Source organism: Mirounga angustirostris, unplaced genomic scaffold (assembly GCF_029215605.1).
Source record: "Mirounga angustirostris isolate CCGP_5_RB_7025 unplaced genomic scaffold, mMirAng1.0.hap1 SCAF_16, whole genome shotgun sequence".
Classification (NCBI taxonomy): Eukaryota; Metazoa; Chordata; class Mammalia; order Carnivora; family Phocidae; genus Mirounga; species Mirounga angustirostris.
The window spans coordinates 44,450,408-44,471,571 of record NW_026991724.1 but is presented as its reverse complement, the minus strand read 5'-3'; the positions used below and the strand labels follow the sequence as shown (position 1 = coordinate 44,471,571).

The window sequence follows — 21,164 nt, the reverse complement described above, 5'->3', positions numbered from 1 at the left end:
GCTCATTTTATTGATTCCTAGAAAGAAAGTAGAGGATTCCATTCTGGAGAAAACCAGCCCAATAGAGAAGACTCGATAAATTGTATCAGTCAATGAACTGTTCTAAGTAGATCACTCTACAGTACCTACCACCAATAAATTTACACATTCTCAGATGTAAATGAGCTCAGATCAACTTTTTACTACCATAGTTTTATATGAGCAGACAGCCTTGAGTCATTAACAATTTCAGGAAAATCTTAAACATGAGAGATTAAAATGAACAAGGGAAAAAACTCAGGAAAGAGAGACAGTGGAGAAAAATTTAAATATTCAGAAAAAGAATGCTTCTAAAAACATAACAATCTCATAAGAGAATAATGTCAGAAAAAATATTCAAAGAACAGTGAGAATTAGAACTTAATAAAATCTCACAGAAAGTACAAAAAATATGAAAAATGGAAAAAAAATTCTAGAGCTAAGACAAGAAATTCAAGATCTGAATTATGAGTGTTCAATCATTCAAAAAATTTAATGAGCCCATACTATGTGTCAGACATGGTGCCAGGCACTGGAAATAAAAAGTGAACATTCAAATTTGAAACAGAGAAGATAATGGGGAATAAATAATCAAGAAAATAATACAAGAAAATCTCAGAGATTTTGTTTCTAGAATGAAATGTCTCAGTGAGTGCCCAAATGAAAGAATAAAATCAACATCATGATACCTCAACTTGAAATATTAGAACATTATAAAGAATAAATTCTAAAAGTTTCCAAAGAGATTAAACAAATCACATAAAAGAATTAAGAACCTGAATGTGTTTTAGATTTCTCAATGACATTAGATGCTAAATTTTGTTTTATTTTTTACTTTTTTTAAAGATTTTATTTATTTATTTGACAGAGAGAGAGATAGCGAGAGCAGGAACACAAGCAGGGGGAGAGGGAGAAGCAGGCTTCCTGCCGAGCAGGGAGCCCGATGTGGGACTCGATCCCAGGACCCTGGGATCATGACCTGAGCTGAAGGCAGATGCTTAACGACTGAGCCACCCAGGCGCCCTAGATGCTAAATTTCAAAAATCCATGGAACAATGCCATCAAAATTTTGAAGTTAAGTTTTTCAACCTAAAATTACATCTCCAGTCAAATATCCATGAAAAATGAAGGTGAAATGAAAACATTTTCAGACATATAAGGGTTCATAAAATACACTATTTACTTTTCTTGAATACTTTCCTTGGTTTCTTTTGGGACATGTGCCTTAGAATAATGAAGGAATAAACCAAGAAAGAGGATGGCAAGAGATCCAAGAGTCAAAGTATATCAATGTATCCAAGGCATCCAAATATAGAAGCGATCAAAAGAAATTCAAAGGAGTATGGTGAAGGGAATCAATGGGATGATAATGAAGAGAAATTCTAAAATGATAGCTATGTAATAGTCTCAACTGGGACAGAACAGGTTAGAGGAGAAATGTCTCAAAAAATAAACCAGTTACCTGATGTGTCTGAAAAGAGATTAATGAGAGATACTGAGAAAACTGAGCAATTCTCAATTAAGACAAGGATTAATTGCATGGAAAAGAACAAGTCATATAGGAAGTGAAATGTGACTAGAGCTCAGCAATGAAAGACGTTTTACAAAGTCATTAAGTGAACTGAATAATTTAATTTAAAAATCATGCTACTTGGAAGATGAAGGTGTATGCTAAATCTTCAAATTCCACAGTGAAAAGTCAATTATCACTAAAACAAGAATTCATGAAAAAAATTCTCAGAGAAAGGATAAAAATGATGACAAAAAAGTAGTAAGAATCATGGGGAGGGAGAATTATATTTAAAAAATGAGTTCTGGATAATGCAATGATGCAGATCTAACAATGAAACAAATTTTCAGGGCTGAACAAAATGCTTAGTAATCACAGAGCTCCTTTCTGTGTTGAGCAGAACTTATGAAGAGTTTTAACTGGATATATCTTGGTAGAATTTCTGAAGTTCAAAGAAAAAGAGAACTTCACAGAAGTAAAAACCTGATGAATCAGGTTGTATCTTATTCATGCATTTTTGTTTGATGTTGCCCCCAAGAGTTCTCTAAAGTTTTGATTTAGTTATTAGCCTTGAGATATCAGATTTAATATGAAAATCTGGATTTCTGATTCCCTGAAAAACATTATCTGGAAGCACTGGGCCACCATTCTCATATGACAGCTGTCTTCTAGACTTAACAAGTGCTTACTCTTTTAAGATGGTATAAATTCTCTCTCATTAGCCAGTCTCCCCACTACTGCCTGGTCCCACAGGGACCCTCAGATGAGTCTGTTTACAGTATTGCTTTTCTTAATTTCACCTTCATTCCTGAAACATTTTTGCTGGATTTGGAATTCTGGGTTAACAGTTCTTTAGCACAATAAAATATTGTTCCACTTTCTTCTGGCCTCCATGGTTTACTAAGAGAAAGAGAAATCCAGTCATTCAAATAATGGTTTCCCTATATGTATTATTTTTTCTATGGTTCTCTCAATATTTTTTTGGTCATCCATTTTCAGCAATTTGATTGTGATGTGTCTGGTACAGATTTGTTTCTCTTGTTTGGGGTGGTTGAGCTTCTTATGTTTTATCTTTTACCAAATTTAGTAAGCCATTATTTCTTCAAATACTTTTTTCAGTCCTGAACTTTGTCCTTCTGGGACTTCAGTGACAAATGTTAAACCTCTCTTGTTGTCTCCCATGTGCCTGAGGCTACATTCTTAAATTTTTAAGTTTTTAATCTTTATTCTCTGCTATTTATGTGAACTAATTTCTTTTGACTTACCTTCAAGTTCATTAACTTCTCCATTATTTCCATTCTATTGAGCTTATCCAGTAAGTTTAAAAAATTTTGGCCACCGTATTTTTCAGTTCTAAAATTTCCATGTTTCTTTTTATATCTTCTATATTTTAATTGGATTTTTTGCTGTGGAGTTTATGGGTTCTGCATATATCTTTTATTTTTTTTAAAGATTTTATTTATGTGACACAGAGAGACACAGCGAGAGAGGGAACACAAGCAGGGGGAGTGGGAGAGGGAGAAGCAGGCTTCCCACAGAACATGGAGCCCGATGCGGGGCTCGATCCCAGAACCCTGGGATCATGGCCTGAGCCGAAGGCAGACGCTTAATGCCTGAGCCACCCAGGCGCCCCCTGCATATATATTTTAGCTATTACCCCCTTATCAAGATATATGATCTGCAAACATTCTGTCCCATTCTGAAGGTTGCCTTTTAATTTTGTTGACAGTTTCCTTTGCCGTGCAGATTTTGGGTTTGATGTGGTCCCACTTATTTTTGCTTTTGTTGTCTTTGCTTTTGATGTCAAATTCAAAAAAAATGATCACCAAGACTGATATCAAGGATCTAGGAGCTTACTGCCTACATTTCCTTCCAGGAGTTTTGTGGTTTCAAGTCTTATGTTCAGGTCCTTAATCCATTTTGAGCTGATTTTTGTGCATGGTGTAAGATAGAGGTCTATTTTCATTCTTTTGCATGTGGCTCTCCAGTTTCCTCAACACCATTTATTGGAGACTGTCCTTTCCCCACTGTATATTCTTGGCTCCTTTGTCATAAATTAATTAACCATATGTGTGTTCGTTTATTTCTGGGCTATTTGGTTCCATCGACTGATGTGTCTGTTTTTATGCCAATACCATACTGTTTTGGTTTTGATAGCTTTTAATAAATAGTCTGAAATCAGGAAGTGTGATGCCTCCAGCTTTGTTCTTTCTCAAGATTGTTTTGGCTATTTGGTTCTTTTGTGGTTCTACACAAATTTATGATTGTTCTATTTCTCTGAAAATTGCCACTGGAATTTTGATAGGGATTTCACTGAATCTGTAACTTGCTTCGGGTAGTATGGACATTTTAACAACGTTAATTCTTTGAATCCATGAACACAAATATCTATTTATTTGTGTCTTTTCTTTCTTTTTTTTTTTTTAATTTTTTTTTTTTAATTTATTCATGAAAGTCAGAGAGAGAGGCAGAGGCAGAGGGAGAGAAGCAGGCTCCCCGCCTAGCAGGGAGCCCGATGCGGGACTCGATCCCAGGACCCTGGGATCATGACCTGAGCCCAAGGCAGACGCTTAATCATCTGAGCCACCCAGGCACCCCTATTTGTGTCTTTTCAATTTCTTTCATCAGTGTCTTATAGTTTTCAGTGTTCTTTCACCTCTTTGATTAAATTTATTCCTAGATATTTTATTCTTTTTGATGTAATTGTAAGTGGGATTATCTTAATTTCTTAGAGTATTAATTATTAGAACATAGAAATGCAACTGGTTTTTGTATATTGATTTTGTACCCTGGGCCTTCATTGAATTCATTTATTAATTTTAACAGTTTCTTGGTGGAGTCTTTAGAGTTTTCTATATAAATATTATGTCATCTGCAAATAGAGAAAGTTTTACTTCTTCCTTTCTAAATTAGGTGCCTTTTCTTTTTCTTGCCTAATTATTCTGGCTAAGACTTCTGGTACTATGTTAATAAAAGTGGTGAGAGGAGGCACCCTTATTCCTGATCTTAGAAGAAAAGCTTTCAGTTGAGTATGTTAGCTGTGGACTTGTTATATATGGCCTTTATTATGTTGAGGTACATTCCCTCTACACTCACTTTGTTGAGAGTTTTATTCATGAATGCATGTTGAAAAAAAAACCACATATATTTTTTTTAAGAGAGAGAGTGGGGGAGGGGCAAAGGGAGAGGGAGAGAGAGAATCTTAAGCAGGGAGCCAGATGTAGGGCTAATCTCACAGCTCTGAGATCATGATTTCAGCTGAAATCAAGAGTCAGACGCTTAACCAACTGAGCCACTCAGGTACCCCCCCAAAAAACATTTTTTTAAAAGTTTTTATTTATTTGAGAAGAGAGTGAGAGAGAGAGTGAGAGCATGAGCAGGGAGGATGGGCAGAGGGAGAGGGAGAAGCAGGCTCCCCACTGAGCAGGGAGCCCCGTGAGGGACTTGATCCCAGGACCCCAAGATGACCTGAGCCAAAGGCAGACACTTAACTGACTGAGCCACCCAGGTGCCCCCCAAAAAACATTTTTTTTTTTTAAAGATTTTATTTATTTATTTGAGACAGAGAGAATGAGAGACAGAGAGCATGAGAGGGAGGAGGGTCAGAGGGAGAAGCAGACTCCCTGCCGAGCAGAGAGCCTGATGCGGGACTCGATCCCGGGACTCCAGGATCATGACCTGAGCCGAAGGCAGTCGCTTAACCAACTGAGCCACCCAGGCGCCCCAAAAAACATTTTTAATGAAACTTTACTTAATGTAAATTTTTAAATTTATATGGAAAACAAAGTATAACCAAACATTTCTGAAGGAAAGGGTGGACGGTTCTGTCTTGTCAGAGATCAGGACTTTTTATAAAAGTAAGACTAATTAGGACAGGGATAGATAAAAAGGCCAATGCGACAAGAGAGACATATATATACACAAAATTTTAATATATGCAGAAGGAACATGTGGATTGGTGGATCAGTGGAAAATGGATGGACTTTTCATTCAATGGGGAAAAGATAATTTGTTTTTATATGGGAAAAAATTACAACTGATCTCTACCTCAAACCATTCATAAAAATAAATTTTGGTTATGTTAATAGGGCTTTAATAAGAAAGCCAAAACACAAAAATTCTTGAAAGAAAAAATAGAGGAAAATTGGGCTAGGAAAAGGTTTAAGATTCAAAGATATGGGGGCACTTGGCTGGTTCAGTCAGTAGAGCATGCAACTCTTGATCTCAGGGATGTGAATTTGAGCTCCACGTTGGGTGTAGAGATTACTTAATAAAATCTTCAAAAAGAAAAAAAAAAAGACCCAAAGATATGAAGCATATAGCAAAAAAAAGTAGACTGTTTTATAAACTATATATAACTTAACCATTATATATATAATTTAACCACACTAACATACAGAATTGCTGTTCATCAAAAGACATCATAAGGTAAATAAAGAACCTACAACAGGAAAAGATGTCTACAAAATATGTTATTGACCAAAAATTAGTATCCTCAAAATATGTAAGAAATTCCTACAATCTTAGAAAAAAGACAAATGGCCTAATACAAAAATGATCAAAATGGCATTACACAGAAGGGGCAATAATGGCCAAATAAGGAAAGGCAATCATCTTTAATAGTAACAAGGAAAATGTAACTTAAAACAATAAAATAAGATTTTATACTCATCAGATTATTAAAAAATGAAAAAAAATCTTTCAGTATCAATTATAGGGAAAGACAGTGATACAAACACTTGGAAAATGGTTTGGTATTACCTAGTAAAGCTGAGTAGTAAGTATGTATGCCAAGACCCAGCAATTACATTCCTAGGTATATTTCCTAGCAAATCTCCTGCATATGCAAGTCCAGAGATTTACATGTTATTACCTTATAATTTTATGTTCATTATGTTATATATATCCTATTGTGTATACAGTTTTTTTTTAAAAAGATTTATTTATTTGAGAGAGATAGAGTGTGTGGGGAAGGCCAGAGAGGGAGAGAGAAACTTTAGCAGACTCCTCACTGAGCCTGGAGCCAGATGAGGGGCTTGATCCAGGACCCTGAGATCACGACCCGAGCTGAAACCAAGAGTTGGACGTCTAACCAACCGTGCCACCCAAGGGCCCCTTTTGTATACAGTATTATTTATTTACTTATTTATTTATTATAAAGATTTTATTTATTTATTTGTCAGAGAGAGAGTGCGTGCACACAAGCAGGGGGAGCGGCAGGCATAGGGATACGCAGGCTCCCCGCTGAGCAAGGAGCCGGAGGTGGAACTTGATCCCTGGACTCCGGGATCATGACCTGAGCCGAAGGTAGATGCTTAACCAACTGCGACCCACACAGGCATCCCTACGGTTTTTGTTTTTGTTTTTAATAAATAACTATACTTTTTTTTTTTAAATAAAAAACTTAATGGATAGGCTGAAGAGCCAAATGGTCATAGCTGAAGAATGTATTAGTGAGCTAATACAAAATAAGCCAAGGAATTCCATGTAAAGGCAGTATAAATTGTAAAAAAAGGATAAAAAGTAACAGACACTAAGGATAATCCATATGTTCTAATGTCTAATTATAACCTCAAATAATAGAGAATATGTTCTGTTCATGGTCTTATGGTAAGCAAAGACTTCTTAAAGAGGACAAAAAAGTACAGATAATGTGATTCTGTTTATGTAAGATTCTAAAACAAGCTGAAGAAGAATTTCTCACTTAAGATCCAATGAGTGTGAAGCACAAAACACTCATAAATTTGACTAAAATTAAGAACTTCTGTTCACAAAATGAAACCATAAAGAGAGCTAAAAGACATTTCAGAATGAGAGAAGGTATTTACAATTTTAGAACACTGAATGTACTTATAAGCAAAATATATAGAGAATCCTTACACATCATTAAAAAAATTAGAGACAATCCAACAGAAAGACATTTTAAAAAGACCTGAATAGGCAATTCACTAAGAAGAATTTCAAGAGACCAATAATATGAAATGTGTCAAACGCATCAGTAAAAAGGGAAATGCAAACTAAAATCACACTGAACTATACTATATACTCATCAATTGGAAAAAATCCAAGCATGACAATACCATATGTTAAGAAACGTGCAATAATGAGAGTTCTCATATACGCTGGTGCGATTGTAAACTAGTAGAGGCATTAAAGAAAAGTTGAAAATTTGGCAGCTGAAGACATTATGTCTTATGATCCACTCACTTCTCTCCTAGTTCTAAAACAGAAAATGTTCATAGTAGCTCATTGTCATGGTCAAAAACTATAAACAATCCAAATGTCAATGAACAATACAACTGTTAAACTGTGGTATATTCATATAATGAAATGAATCAAGACTACAAGCAACACTATGTATGAATCTTAAAAACAAAATGCTCAATGGCACTCTTAGATAGTAAAACTATGAAAGGACACAAAGATATTGTGGACACAAAGAGATCTGTGTTGGTAGTGCTGTAGTTCTTGACCTGGGTAATGGTTCTGTGAAAGTTCATTTCACAACTGTTGGAATGTCCATCTGCAGTTTGTTACATTATTTGTGATAATCTCCAATAAGAAAAATGACAATATAGTAACTTCTGCTAGGCATATCTATCTCTGTAGGCATAAGTGGACAGATGGATAAAAGAAATAGAAAAAGAGGCCCTGAAATGCAAACTAACATAAATCAGAACTTATTATTGAACAGGCAGATAAAACAATGATGAATGAGCTAAATGATGACATGCTGCTAAAATGTGTGTGTGTGAGAGATGGAGGTTAATTGATTTAGACTCTCAATTTATACCTTATTGCAAAAGAAACTTAAAATGGATTTAAATGGTATAAAACAAATTACAGAAAAATTTAAAAACAACAGAATACAGTATTACAAAATTTGTAGAGGACCGTTAATTTTTTAAAATCAGAAATCACAATAATCACTAAGGAGCTATAAACACATTGAAAATACATATTAAAGACGCCAACGCAAATTAAAATTAAAAAGTAAAAGCACCTTCTGGAAATGGGTAAATGGATGTTTTTATTTGATAAAGTCCATAAAAACTGACTGGAAAAATGATAGTAATAGATAAAAAGGGTAAAACTTAGTAGAGACCAAGTTAAAGACAATAGCACCATTAAGATGAAAATGTCCACTCTCACCAGTATTCAATATAATGACATGAAAACCATTCAGTGTACCAAGAAATTGTAAAATTTATTAGGGATGATGATGGCATTAAAATTATGTAAGGGAAAAAAATGTCCATATATTTTAGAACTATATACTGAGATTATGCAAAGGTGAAATGACATGAAGTCTTGGATTTACTTGAAATAGTTAAACAACCAGGGTAAAGCACTGGTCTCCTGGCTGCTCCTTGAACACAGCCAATGCACACCTGCTTCAGGGCCCCTGAATGTCTGACTTCCTCCCTCTGGAATGTTCTTCCTTCCAGTAACCACATATAATGATTTACTGCTATACTTCAAGTTTCTGCCAAAATGTCACCTAATTGGAAAAGTTTCTCTTACCCCATCCTATAAAATAGCATCCTCTATCCCCTTTCTCTACTTTTTCTTTTTAGCACTTACTATTACATGACATATATTCATTTATTTTTGTATCTCTCTCAGCATTGGAGGGTAAGCTCTGGGAATAGAGATTTTGCATGTTCTATTCACTGCTGTAACATCAGTGTTGAGAAGAGTGCTGGGCATACAACAGATATTCAATAAACATATACTGAATGAATGAATGAATGTGCTGTCCTGTTTAAACTCCTGCATACCAATTCTGTTGATCTCTGCCAGCTCTAAGTTCTCAATGGAGGCACAGAGCCTTCATTTCCAACATTCTATCTAAAGTTAATGACAGGCACACTCAAATCTCCCTCTATGACATCTATACAGATCAATTTCTCTTCTATATCCTAATCCCTCATTTTTTCTGAGCTCCCTACTTTAACCTCTCTTATGATGGTTCTACTTTATAGAAGTTATATATAGACGTGTTGTAGTGCCCCTATTAAGCTATACATTCTGCAACTGCTTATTCCTTTTTTAATCTCTGCAGTATCTAGCAGAGTACCTCACACATTCGAAAATCAGTAAATGTTTGTTATAAGTATGAATGAAGCAATGACTATATGAGCTACTTTATCTAAAACACCCTAAAGAAAATAAATGTTTGGCAATACAGAATAAAAATATATTTCAGGAGAGAGTGGTGCTTTTTTAAGATTAAATACAAAAGAGGATGAGAAGTGATGAGGAATTAGATCCAAAATATGGATAGAAAGGAATATCATTAGAGAGAGTAGAGGAGGTCACTGGCAGGTTAGAACTGGGCAAGACTAAGAGGAATTAGAAGTATAAGAGGAGAAAAACAGGTAGAGTGTGTTAAATAAGGGGAAAAGGTAAGGTCATTTGAAAGCACATGCTGAAAAGGCTTACTTGTGTACAAGGGGCCTAAAGCTTTTACGGGGAGATTCCCAGATAGCACCTCAAAGGTGCAGTCTTTCCACTGACAACTGGGTCATTACCTGCCACGCCTCACTTACCTGGCCACTGCTCTCTTGTTAGTTCTCTGTCAACCAACCAGGGCTCTTTCCCCTGCTCCAAGAAGGAGATCACATCTGGTTTAGAAACAGAATGTCCTGCTTACAAAAGAAGTAATGAGATAAGTTTATGATGAGAATATCCCAGGATTCAAATTTAGTCCCTTCATTAAGAAAGAGTCAAAGAAAGGTATATCAGATTTATGAAACATAACAGAGGACTTGAAACTTCCCCCATAACTCAACACAGCTTCTTTTTTCTAATGTTACAATATTCAAAACATTCCTCAAGCACAGAATATAGAAATACCTACTTGAAAGGTGGGTATTTCACATGGGACAAAGTAGACCTTCTAAGGGCAGAATCTGAATTATTATGGACAGACGTCCTTACCCATTGAAACCAGGTGGCTGTAATTCTCCAACATCACATCTCTGTATAAATCTCTCTGATCATCATTCAGGCATTCCCACTCCTCCTGAGAGAAGTCTATGGACACATCACTGAACACCACTGACTCCTGGAACAACAACCATGTATATGACTTGATTAATAAAAAGAAGTGTTTTGTTTTGTTTGTTTGTTTTCTTTTTTTTTGTGAAGGAAAGAAAGAAGAAAAGAACGAAGGTAGAAGTGAAAAACAGCAAGCATATAGAATAGGGCTGGATGCTTGGGACGCAAGTGGAGGACCGTAAACATATAAGCTGGACTGAATCTTGTGTTTCCATGTTCATTCTGTCTCCCCCGGATAAAACTGGGAAGGTACAAAATCCTGCTAAGAGGGGTATCCCAATTAAATGAAATAATATATACAAATGGCTAGCATAATACTTGCCATACAATAAGTCAACAACACATGTGAGCCTCTTTCTCTCTCTTCTTTTCCCAAATAGCTAAGAGTAAAATTTCAGAATAAGGGATAAAGAGAAGACATTGTAAGTACCCAGAGAGCAGATCATATAAAAGACTTCAAGAGTCAGAGAGGCAATGAGGTTCTCAAGAACACTACTAAAAACAAGAAATGATAAGAACAATTCTTCAATATGCTAATGGAGAAAAGAAATTCTGACCTAGATTTCATAACTCAACTATCGTTCTGTTGTGAGGGTTGAAAAAAGACATTTCTAGGGGCACCTGGGTGGCTCAGTCGTTAAGCGTCTGCCTTCGGCTCAGGTCATGATCCCGGGGTCCTGGGATTGAGCCCCGCATCGGGCTCCCTGCTTAGTGGGAAGCCTGCTTCTCTCTCTCCCACTCCCCCTGCTTGTGTTCCCTCTCTTGCTGTCTCTCTTTCTGTCAAATGAATAAATAAAATCTTTAAAAAAAAAAAAGAAAAAAGACATTTCTAGACATAAAAGGACTCCAGCACAATTTCTTAGAAACTACCAGAAGATGTGTTCCACCCAAAGGGAGGGAGTAACCAAAAAAGAGGAAGATGTAGTATTCAAGAAATAGGTGAATTAACCACAGGAGAACAGTGAAAGGAAATCTCAGGTAAACAAAAAAGGGGAAATCTTGGGAAAGCTACGCAGCAGGCCCAGAGAGTAACCAGACCAGGTGGGAGCAGGAAAAAGGGAAAAGGGGGATGGCAGTCTCCACACTCAGAACAAACTGATGTGTCTGACCAGAGGGAAAACATGGACAACTAAACAAATGGGGAAAAAAAGCAATTAACCCCAGGAAAAATGAAAGGTTGTAATAGAACAGAGGTATGAGCTGGCTCAGCAGTGAGCAACATTTGCAGTCATAATATTCTGTATACTACTGATTTGACAAAAAGTATAATTAATAACAGAATCAGAGGAAATGGTGCAATACAAGAGTACGATGTCCCTTCCACTCTGTAGTAAGTCAAGAGAGTAAAACTGATTCATCAAAAGATAGCAATTAAACCATATTCAAGAGAGTTGAGTCACCTTTTAGGAGTGGGACTCGTGATGGGGTAAGATTGAAATAGCACTACTTCACTTGTAAAAGTGTAAAATGACTTTAAAAACTATTTTATCTTAGAAAATTAAATTTGCATTAAATTCAAGACTGATCCTTTCTCATCTCACACTATTATATAATAGTTAATTCCTTGTTACAACAAATTCTTTTCATAAGCAAATTTTTTCACTGAATAATATCCTATAATATGGATATAAAACAAGTTTTCTTTGGTTTTCAGACACTGAGGTTGAAGGTTATTTTTAAAGAGCTCCCCAGTATTGGCCCAGTCTTATACTTATAACTGCCCACTGCTCAACTGTAAATTCCCTTTGTTCCTGCGCTATAGGAAAGTGATGGTAGATGATCCAGATTCACACAAAAGCATTACTAAAGTCTATTTATCATGGATGATCTGGTGAGGAGAGCTTTCTACTAACCAGGAATCATATCCCCAAACCTGAAAGGCTCATACACCAGATTTTCCCATGTATTAAGACTGAAATCAAGCAAAACCCATTCCTTGTATTTTCTTCTTTGAAAACCTAGGTCTGTGATGATCAGGGCTTTTCCCTATGAGTGCCCCTAATTATCTCCATCCCATCCAATCACTGTCCAAGCATATTAGATTCATTAACAAATGGGGAACACATTTCTGTTCTATCAAGCTTTCTGGCAGAAGTCTAAGACAGAAGATGCTGAAGGACTTACTAAATGAGTTTGTAAACACTGGTTAAAAGAACAGGGAACTGGGGAGGGCCTTGGGGTTGTTTATGAAGAAATGGGGATCAGGTTCCTGAATGGGGACCATGTTAACCAGGGTAAAATTTTCTTTTCCAAACCTGGTCTCAGTCAGACCATTTTTACATTATGTAATTAACAATCTCTTTGTAGGAACAAATAAGGATTCTTGATGGGATCCATAAGTAATTTTCTGATGGATTTTAATCTGATTAAGACATCTTCAGAGAGTTGTTATCGAACCACTTGGCCCTCTGTTACCTGTAATTTAAGAATGTAAAAATCTTTAACCAGATTTTCTTTTTTCCAACAATGGTTATGGAACCAGTTCTTTTTTCTGTAAATATCTCCACCAAGACAGACATTCTTTTAATTGACTTATTGGAGACCTTTTTCTTTAGAGCAAGTGTAAGAGAACTTTGACATTTACACTGCTTTTAACTAAACTGTTTGAAAGTTGTTTTTTTTTTAAACACCAAAAATATCATGATGAGGAAAGCAAATGTTTACATGTACTAGGGGTAAAAATGATTCTATTTGAGCAAAAGGAAACTGCATCTCACCTGAGCCATGGCTTTGGTATTTGCAGAAAAAGACCAGTCCTCCTCTGGGCTCCTCTTGGAAAAGGGCAAAACTGGGGAAGACAAAAGAAACTACATAAGATTCCACTTGCCTCATAGCTCCCAGAATGATCATTCCCCTCTGTTCACCCCATACAAACACCTGAGGGTTATCAATTACAAAAATGGGCAAACCTTTCATTATCTCCGACTCCAGAGACCTCAGTCTTTGACTGGAGTAGGATAGATTTCAACAATCAGATCTGGCTTGGAGAATATAGCGTATATATACACACAAAGATACAAATTTTTTTACACAAATGATGGCATATTATACACAGTTATACATACTGCTATTTTTATTTAATGTATCTTTTAAAAAAAAATTTTTTTTTTAAGATTTTTTTATTTATTTGCGAGAGAGAGAATGAGAGACAGAGAGCATGAGAGGGAGGAGGGTCAGAGGGAGAAGCAGACTCCCTGCTGAGCAGGGAGCCTGATGCGGGACTCGATCCTGGGACTCTGGGATCATGACCTGAGCCGAAGGCAGTTGCTTAACCAACTGAGCCACCCAGGCGCCCCTTTATTTAATGTATCTTGAACTGGATCCCAACTAGTACATACAGAGCTATGTAATTCCCTTAGCTACATTTATTTCATTAAATGGATACACTTTATTTAACCAACCTGCTGCCCATGACCATTTGGGCTATTTCCTGTCTTTCACTGTAACAAACAATGCTGTAATAAATATCCTTATATGTATTTTATTTTACTTTTATATGAATTCTGAATAATTCCTAAAAGTTGTTCATACACATATTAGTTTGGGTGTACATTTGTCAAAACAGTTTTAATGATCTTGGGTTGTACAATCAGGTCCCAGGTCCTGACCAAGAAACAACTGGTTAGGGGCGCCTGGGTGGCTCAGTCGTTAAGCGTCTGCCTTTGGCTCAGGTCATGATCCCGGGGTCCTGGGATCGAGCCCCGCATTGGGCTCCCTGCTCCACGGGAAGCCTGCTTCTCTCTCTCCCACTCCTCTTGCTTGTGTTCCTGCTTTCACATGTCTCTCTGTCCAATAAATAAATAAAATCTTAAAAAAAAAAGAAACAACTGGTTGATGAACCAGATCCTCCAATCTTACCCAGTTTGAGAAAACTTTTTGGGGTTAGTGAATTTTATCTTAAGAAAAGTGAAATCCAGAAAAGGAAACAAAGCAATATTACAAAAACTTTAGGAAGATACTTAAATTAACTTAACAATAGGAATGAATTAAAAACTATAGAAATGGAATAAATCCTTATCACTGATGCTTTAGAATGCTTTTAATTGTAAATGTAGTAATAAAATTTGTAATAATTGTATATATTTTGTGTGCTTAAGATGTTTAAAATGTCCAAAAGAATGTTATACTAAAATACTAATAGAAGTCTAAATTGTTTAAGGGGAGTAAATGAATTTGAGATCAATGTTGAAATGTTTAATGAAATATGGCTTTTTTTGTTAGATAATATTAGATATAGGAATATAATAAAGACAGCATTATAAAAGTATAAAGGGCAGTGAGCATTCCTAGTACAAAGCTTCTTGGTCATTAAATAATTTATCAGTAATTGCATGTAGGGCACCTGGGTGGCTCAGTCGGTTAAGCCTGCCTTAGGCTCAGGTCATGATCCTAGAGTCCTGGGATCGAGTCACGCATCAGGCCCCCTGCTTGGCGTGGAATCTGCTTCTCCCTCCTGCAACCCCTCCCCACTGCTTGTGCTCTCTCTCTCTCTCTCCCAAATAAATAAAATCTTAAAAAAAAAAAATAATTGCATGTAAAACTGGCCACCTAGGAAGTAGAACCTTGTTATCAATTATTTAATGGATACTTCTACCCCCAAGCACTCACCCCCAGGGATATATATATTTCAGGAAACGAAAGTAATCTACAAATGTCTCTTCTTTAAAATCTGAAAGCACTCCTTTAATATTTTTATTATTATTACTATTTATTAAGCTCTCAGTATTTTTTTCTTTATAAACCAACATAATCTATTATGTGGCAGGCATTGTGCTAGATTCTAAAGAATCAATAATAATCCAGGAAGACTTGGAAACAGGGCTCCTTCTCCCATACTTCTCACTTTAAGTCTCCCTTTCTGGTCTCTTGTAATGGCCTTTCCTTGGTTAAAGGGGCATCCTCAAGTGCTGTACCTTCCAGGTAGAATGGGCAGGAAACATTCTTACTTCAGTAGCTCCATACTGTTTGTTACATTCCCAACCCTCTTCATGTTTGCTCCCAGAGTAATATTCTCTGGCTGAATTCTTGCCATCTGGGGAATCTGCTCCTCCCTTTTAAAGCCAATGATTTCTGGGGCCAAGACTGTAGTGTACTTGCAAAATAACCACACCTTGGGTATGGAGCACCGCCAAAAGATACCACTACAGACAAGAGAGTCCTTTGAAATCTAGTTAATAAAATTTTTGAGAATTTTGCACTCTTCTAAATAATAAGCCATTCTTTTAATAAAAATATAATGTCTGAATTATTTCCAACATTATCCTAAAAATTTCCTGTATGCTGAGAATTGTATTTGTTAGTTAACAAAAACCTGAAAAGCACTAATTTTTCTTTATAATGAGAAGGCTAGATGTAGGTAGTGGTTGCCCTTCGCCTCCATGGTTGTTTTAGACACAATATCTATCATTCAACTAAAAATTGCTAGACATACTTGGAGAGAAAACCAGAAAATAGAAGCAGTACTATGGGTGATTCAGATATTGGAACTGGCAAACAATTTATAATAGCTATAATTAAAATGTTAAAAACTAAAAAATATAGGCAAATGGATAAGATGAAGAAATTAAACAGAACTGAAATCTATAAAAGAGAATCAAATAGACAACCTAGATCAGTAAATTAAGAAATTAGGAAGTTGGGGCACCTGGCTGGCTCAGACAGAAGAGCATTCGACTCTTGATCTTGGGGTCGTGAGTTTAAGCCCCATATTGGGTGTAGAGATTACTAAAAAAACAAAATAAAATAGGGATGCCTGTGTGGCTCAGTCTGGTTAAGTGTCTGCCTTCAGCTCAGGTCATGATTCCAGGGTCCTGGAATCGAGTCCCACATCAGGCTCCTTGCTCAGCAGGGAGCCTGCTTCTCCCTCTGCCTGCTGCTCCCCCTGCTTGTGCTCTCTCTTCCTCTCTGACAAATAAATAAAGAAAATCTTTAAAAAAATAATAAAATAATATAAACTTAAAAAAAAATTAAGAAGTCATTGTATGGTTTTAACATAAGACCAGACAAGCAGAGGATAGGACTACTGAACTCAAAGACAAGTCAAAAACAAAAAAAAAAACCCACATGAAGTGCAGAGGAAAAACAGAACAGAAACGGGCGCCTGGGTGACTCAGTTGGTTAAGTGACTGCCTTCAACTCAGGTCATGATCCTGGAGTCCTGGGATTGAGTCCGCATTGGGCTCCCTGCTCAATGGGGAGTCTGCTTCACCCTCTGACCATCTCCCCTCTCATGCTCTTTCTCACTCTCTCTCTAAAATAAATAAAATCTTAAAAAAAAAAAATACAACAGAAAGAACAGAAGTGAGTGTAAGACAAAAGGGACACAGTCAAAAGATTTGTAATGTATGTAATGTAATGTAATGTATTTGATATGCATATATGTAAGTGGAGCCTCTGAAGAAGAAAAGAGATTGGAGAATAATTAATATCTGAACTGATTAACTGATAAAAAGCCTCAACAAAATTTTCAAGAAGCTCAGCAAACCTGAATAAAAAATAAAAAGGAAAACACACAAAACAAAAAGCAAAGCCGCAATAAGAGAAAAAAAGTCTTGATAGTACCCAGAAGAAGAAAAGACACATTAATGAGTAAGAAAGGGATAACACAAATAAACAAAATCAGGAATGAAAAAGGGAACATCATTATAGACACCATAGACATTAAAAACATAGTAAGAGAATACTAATAACTTTATGCTATTAAATTTGAAAGCTTAGATTAAACAGATAAATCCTTTAAAAAACATGCCAAAATGGACAAAACAAACAAAAAACCTGAAACATCTGAAGAGGTGAATTGATTCCATAGTTTAAAAATCTCCAGGGTGCCTGGGTGGCTCAGTCAGTTAAGCATTTGGCTCTTGGTTTCAGCTCAGGTCATGATCTCAGGGTCCTGAGACTGGGCTCCAGTGTTGGGCTCTGTGCTCAGCATGGAGTCTGCTTGGGATTCTTTCCCCTTCCTCACCCTCCCCCTCTGCTCGTCCCTCTGCTTAAGCCTCTCTAAATAAATAAATAAAATAAAAATCTTCCTATCAAGAAAATTTCAGGCCCAGAGAGCTTCATCAGTGAATTCTTCCAAATTTAAGGAAAACCTTTATTCTATATAAGACTAATAGAAAATGAACAGAAAAGAAAGTGAATAGAAAAACACAGGGAATTCTTCCTAACTCATTTTATGAGGCTAATATAAGCCTGATGCCAAAACAAAGATATTAAAAGAAAAGAAAACCATGGGCCAATATTTCTCATGAACATAAATGCAGAAATTCAATAAAGTTTTAGCAGATCTAACCCAAATTCTTTTTTTTAATTTTTATTTTTTTTAAGATTTTATTTATTTATTTATTTATTTGAGAGAGAGAGAGAAAGAAACAGCATGAGAGATGATAGGGTCGGAGGGATCCCCACTGAGCCAGGAGCCCGATGTGGGACTTGATTCCAGGACTCTGGGATCATGACCTGAGCTGAAGACAGTCGCTTAACCAACTGAGCCACCCAGGCACCCTAACCCAGTCAAATTCTTAAAAAGTTTAATACATTATGGAAAGTAGGGTTTACTTCAGGAACAAAAAGTTTGTTCAAGATCTGAAAATTAAGATAATTTACCACATTGATGATAACAGTAAAAAACATATGATCCTCTTGATAGAGAAAATGCATTTGCCAAACTCAGACTTCATTAATGTAAAAATCTTAGCAAATGAGAAAGAGAACTTCCTCAACTTGATAAAAGCATATACAATAGGTATTTTGTAGATGCTAGATACAAGGACAATATACAAAAAACAACTGTACTTCTAGCAACAGAACTGGAAAATAAAAAAAAAATTAAAAACCATGTACAGTTTCAACAATAAATGTCAAATATCCAGGTACAAATCTAACAAAAGATGTGCACTGAAAACTACAACAAAGTGTTGAGAGAAATTAAAGATCTTAACAAATGTAGACATACACTACATTTATTAATTGGAAGATTCAATATTGATAGGATGGCAATTCTTCCCAAAGTAACATACAGACTCACACACAAAACCCCAGAAAGGATTTTTCATTTTTTGTGAGAATTAACAAGTTGAGGGCGCCTGGGTGGCTCAGTTGGTTAAGCGTCTGTCTTAGGCACAGGTCATGATCGCAGAGTCCTGGGATTGAGTCCCACATCAGGCTCCCTGCTCAGTGGGGAGTCTGCTTCTCCCTCTACCCTCTCCCCCTGCTCATGATCTCTCTCTCAAATAAATAAATAAAATCTTAAAAAAAAAAAAAGAATTAACAAGTTGATTCTGACATCCATTAAAGCGACTTTAAAAAGCCAAGACATTCTTGAAAAAGAAAAGAAAAAAGGTTGAAGGACTAATACTATAGATTTCAAGACAGTGGCACTGACAAAATGATAATAAAACAGAATACGGTCCAGAAAGAGGGCCACATATATGTCACCTAACTTATGATAAAAGCCTCCTGTAATTCAGATGGGCAAGGATGGTGTTTTCCATAAATACCATACACAAAAATTAATTCAAGATGGACCACAGACTAAATCTATAAACCTTCCAAAAGAAAACAGAAGAATACCTTCAGGAACTTGGAAATAAAGATTTCTTTTCAAGATACAAAAAAAGCACTAATCATAAAAGACAAAGGGCTAAAAACCTTCTAGGAAAATGGGAAAAGATATACATAACCATAAGAAAGTACTCAAAAATGATGCCATGTTAAAAGGACACAGGAGCTAATTTGAAGGAGTTCCTAATGGCCCAATCTGGGACAATTTGAACAAAATATATAACAATACTAATGGATTAAAACTCATAGAGTAAAATAAATACCCAAGAGTTAATAAATAATTGAATAAACACATGAGGAATAAAGGACAGCTCTTTACAGAATTTAAATTAATAAATATAGAAGGAATGATGGAAAGAGAAAATCACCACTAGACAAACATCACAGTAATAATTGTTAGACAAGAATGATCAATGGATGTTAAAGTTAATGGGTGAAAGTATGATGAGAACATCTTTTTTAAGTTTATTTAAGTAATCTCTATATCCCGAAGTGGGGCTCAAACTCATGATTCCAAGATCAAGAGTCCCATGTTCTTCTGACTGTGCCAATCAGGCACACCCATGAGGACAGTATTTTTGCATAGTCTCAAAGCATCTCCCCACAAGATACTTATTAATTAAAAAGAGAAAAATCGTAGTTTTACAAAAGAGAAACCTGGCAGATAACCCCTCAACCAAGTGATCATAGTTAACGTTACCAGTAATGAAATATATTGATAACATTATATGACACATTGAGAAGAAGACAAACATAATTTCTGTAATCTTTTAGCCAAAAATGCATAGTCTAAATTTAACCATGAGGGAAAAAGCAGAAAAATCCAAATGGAATGATAGTCTACAAAATAACTGGCCAGTACTCTTCAGAAGTGTCAAGGTCATGAAAGATAAAAAAGGCTAAAGAACTATGTCTGGGGGTGCCTGAGTGGCTCAGTTGGTTAAACATCCGCTTTCGGCTCAGGTCATGATTTCAGGGTCCTGGGATCTAGCCCCGCAGCAGGCTTCCTGCTTGGTGGGGAGCTGCTTCTCCCTCTGCCTCTGCCCCTCCCCCCGCTTGTGCACGCATGCCCTCTCTCTCTCTCTCTGAAATAAATAAAATCTTAAAAAAAAAAAAAAGAACTATGTCTGATGGGAAGAGATAAGACAATTAAATCAATGTGGGAATCTTCAATTGGATCCTGAAAAGAACAGGGCACTGATAAGACAATTAGCAAAATTTAAATAAAGTCTGTAAATTAGCCAGTAGATTTCCTGATTTTCATCATTGTACCAAGGGCACCTGAGTGAAGAATATATAGGAATTCTTTACACTATATTTACAATATAAAAATAAAAAGTTTTTTAAAATGAAAAAAAAAAAATTTTTTTTTAAAGGGCAGTGGGCAGAAAGACCTAAACAGACACTTTAAAAACCAGGATATCCAAATGGCCAATAAACCTATGAAAAGGTGCTGAACATCATTACCCATCAGGGAAACACAAATTAAAACCGATGAAATTCTACTATACAACCACCAGAATAGTTAAAATAAAAGACTGACGATATCAAACAGAGACGATGAGGAGCAACTGAAACTCATATATTGCTGGATGAATTGGTACAACCACATGACAAATTGGTAGTATTTATTAAATATATGCCCAGTGTATGATCTAGCAATTCCACTCCTAAGTATTTAGCTAACAGAAAAGTATTTACATGTTCACCAAAAACAGAATGTTCATAGCAGCAATACAGTTCGTAATAGCCAAAGAAATGTTAACTATCAAATGTCCATCAATAGTATAAGCAATTAATTAATTGCAATATATCCCATATGTAAAGAGAACTTAGAACAATGACACTCAACAACATGGATGAGTCTCAGACATAATGTGGAAGAAAAGAGACCAGGCATAAAAGAGCACATGCTATACAATTCCATTTATATAGAAGTTCAGGAATGGGTCATTAATGGTGATAAGACTTCTGAATAACGATTGTGGGAGAAATAACTGAGAAGGGGTAT

At 36.0% G+C, this 21,164-nt stretch overlaps 1 protein-coding gene and 1 long non-coding RNA gene across 5 annotated transcripts in view; one reads left to right on the top strand and one right to left on the bottom strand.

The window, feature by feature from the left end:
- LOC135362858 (uncharacterized) overlaps positions 1-21,164 on the top strand; it is a 120,452-nt gene that overhangs the window by 56,573 nt on the left and 42,715 nt on the right. The gene's annotated exons all lie outside the window — the stretch shown is intronic.
- LOC123855605 (zinc finger protein 82 homolog) overlaps positions 1-21,164 on the bottom strand; it is a 56,667-nt gene that overhangs the window by 33,279 nt on the left and 2,224 nt on the right. For 3 of the 4 annotated variants that reach the window (XM_045891410.3, XM_045891412.3, XM_064581391.1), the window contains 3 exons: positions 13,309-13,379; positions 10,472-10,598; positions 10,081-10,179 (listed from right to left, as the gene is read on the bottom strand). In XM_045891410.3, coding sequence (XP_045747366.1) covers positions 10,081-10,179; positions 10,472-10,598; positions 13,309-13,317 — 235 coding nt within the window. In that variant the 5' untranslated portion in view covers positions 13,318-13,379. The remainder of the gene's footprint in view (positions 1-10,080; positions 10,180-10,471; positions 10,599-13,308; positions 13,380-21,164) is intronic. The other variant, XM_045891413.3, reaches the window with a different exon arrangement.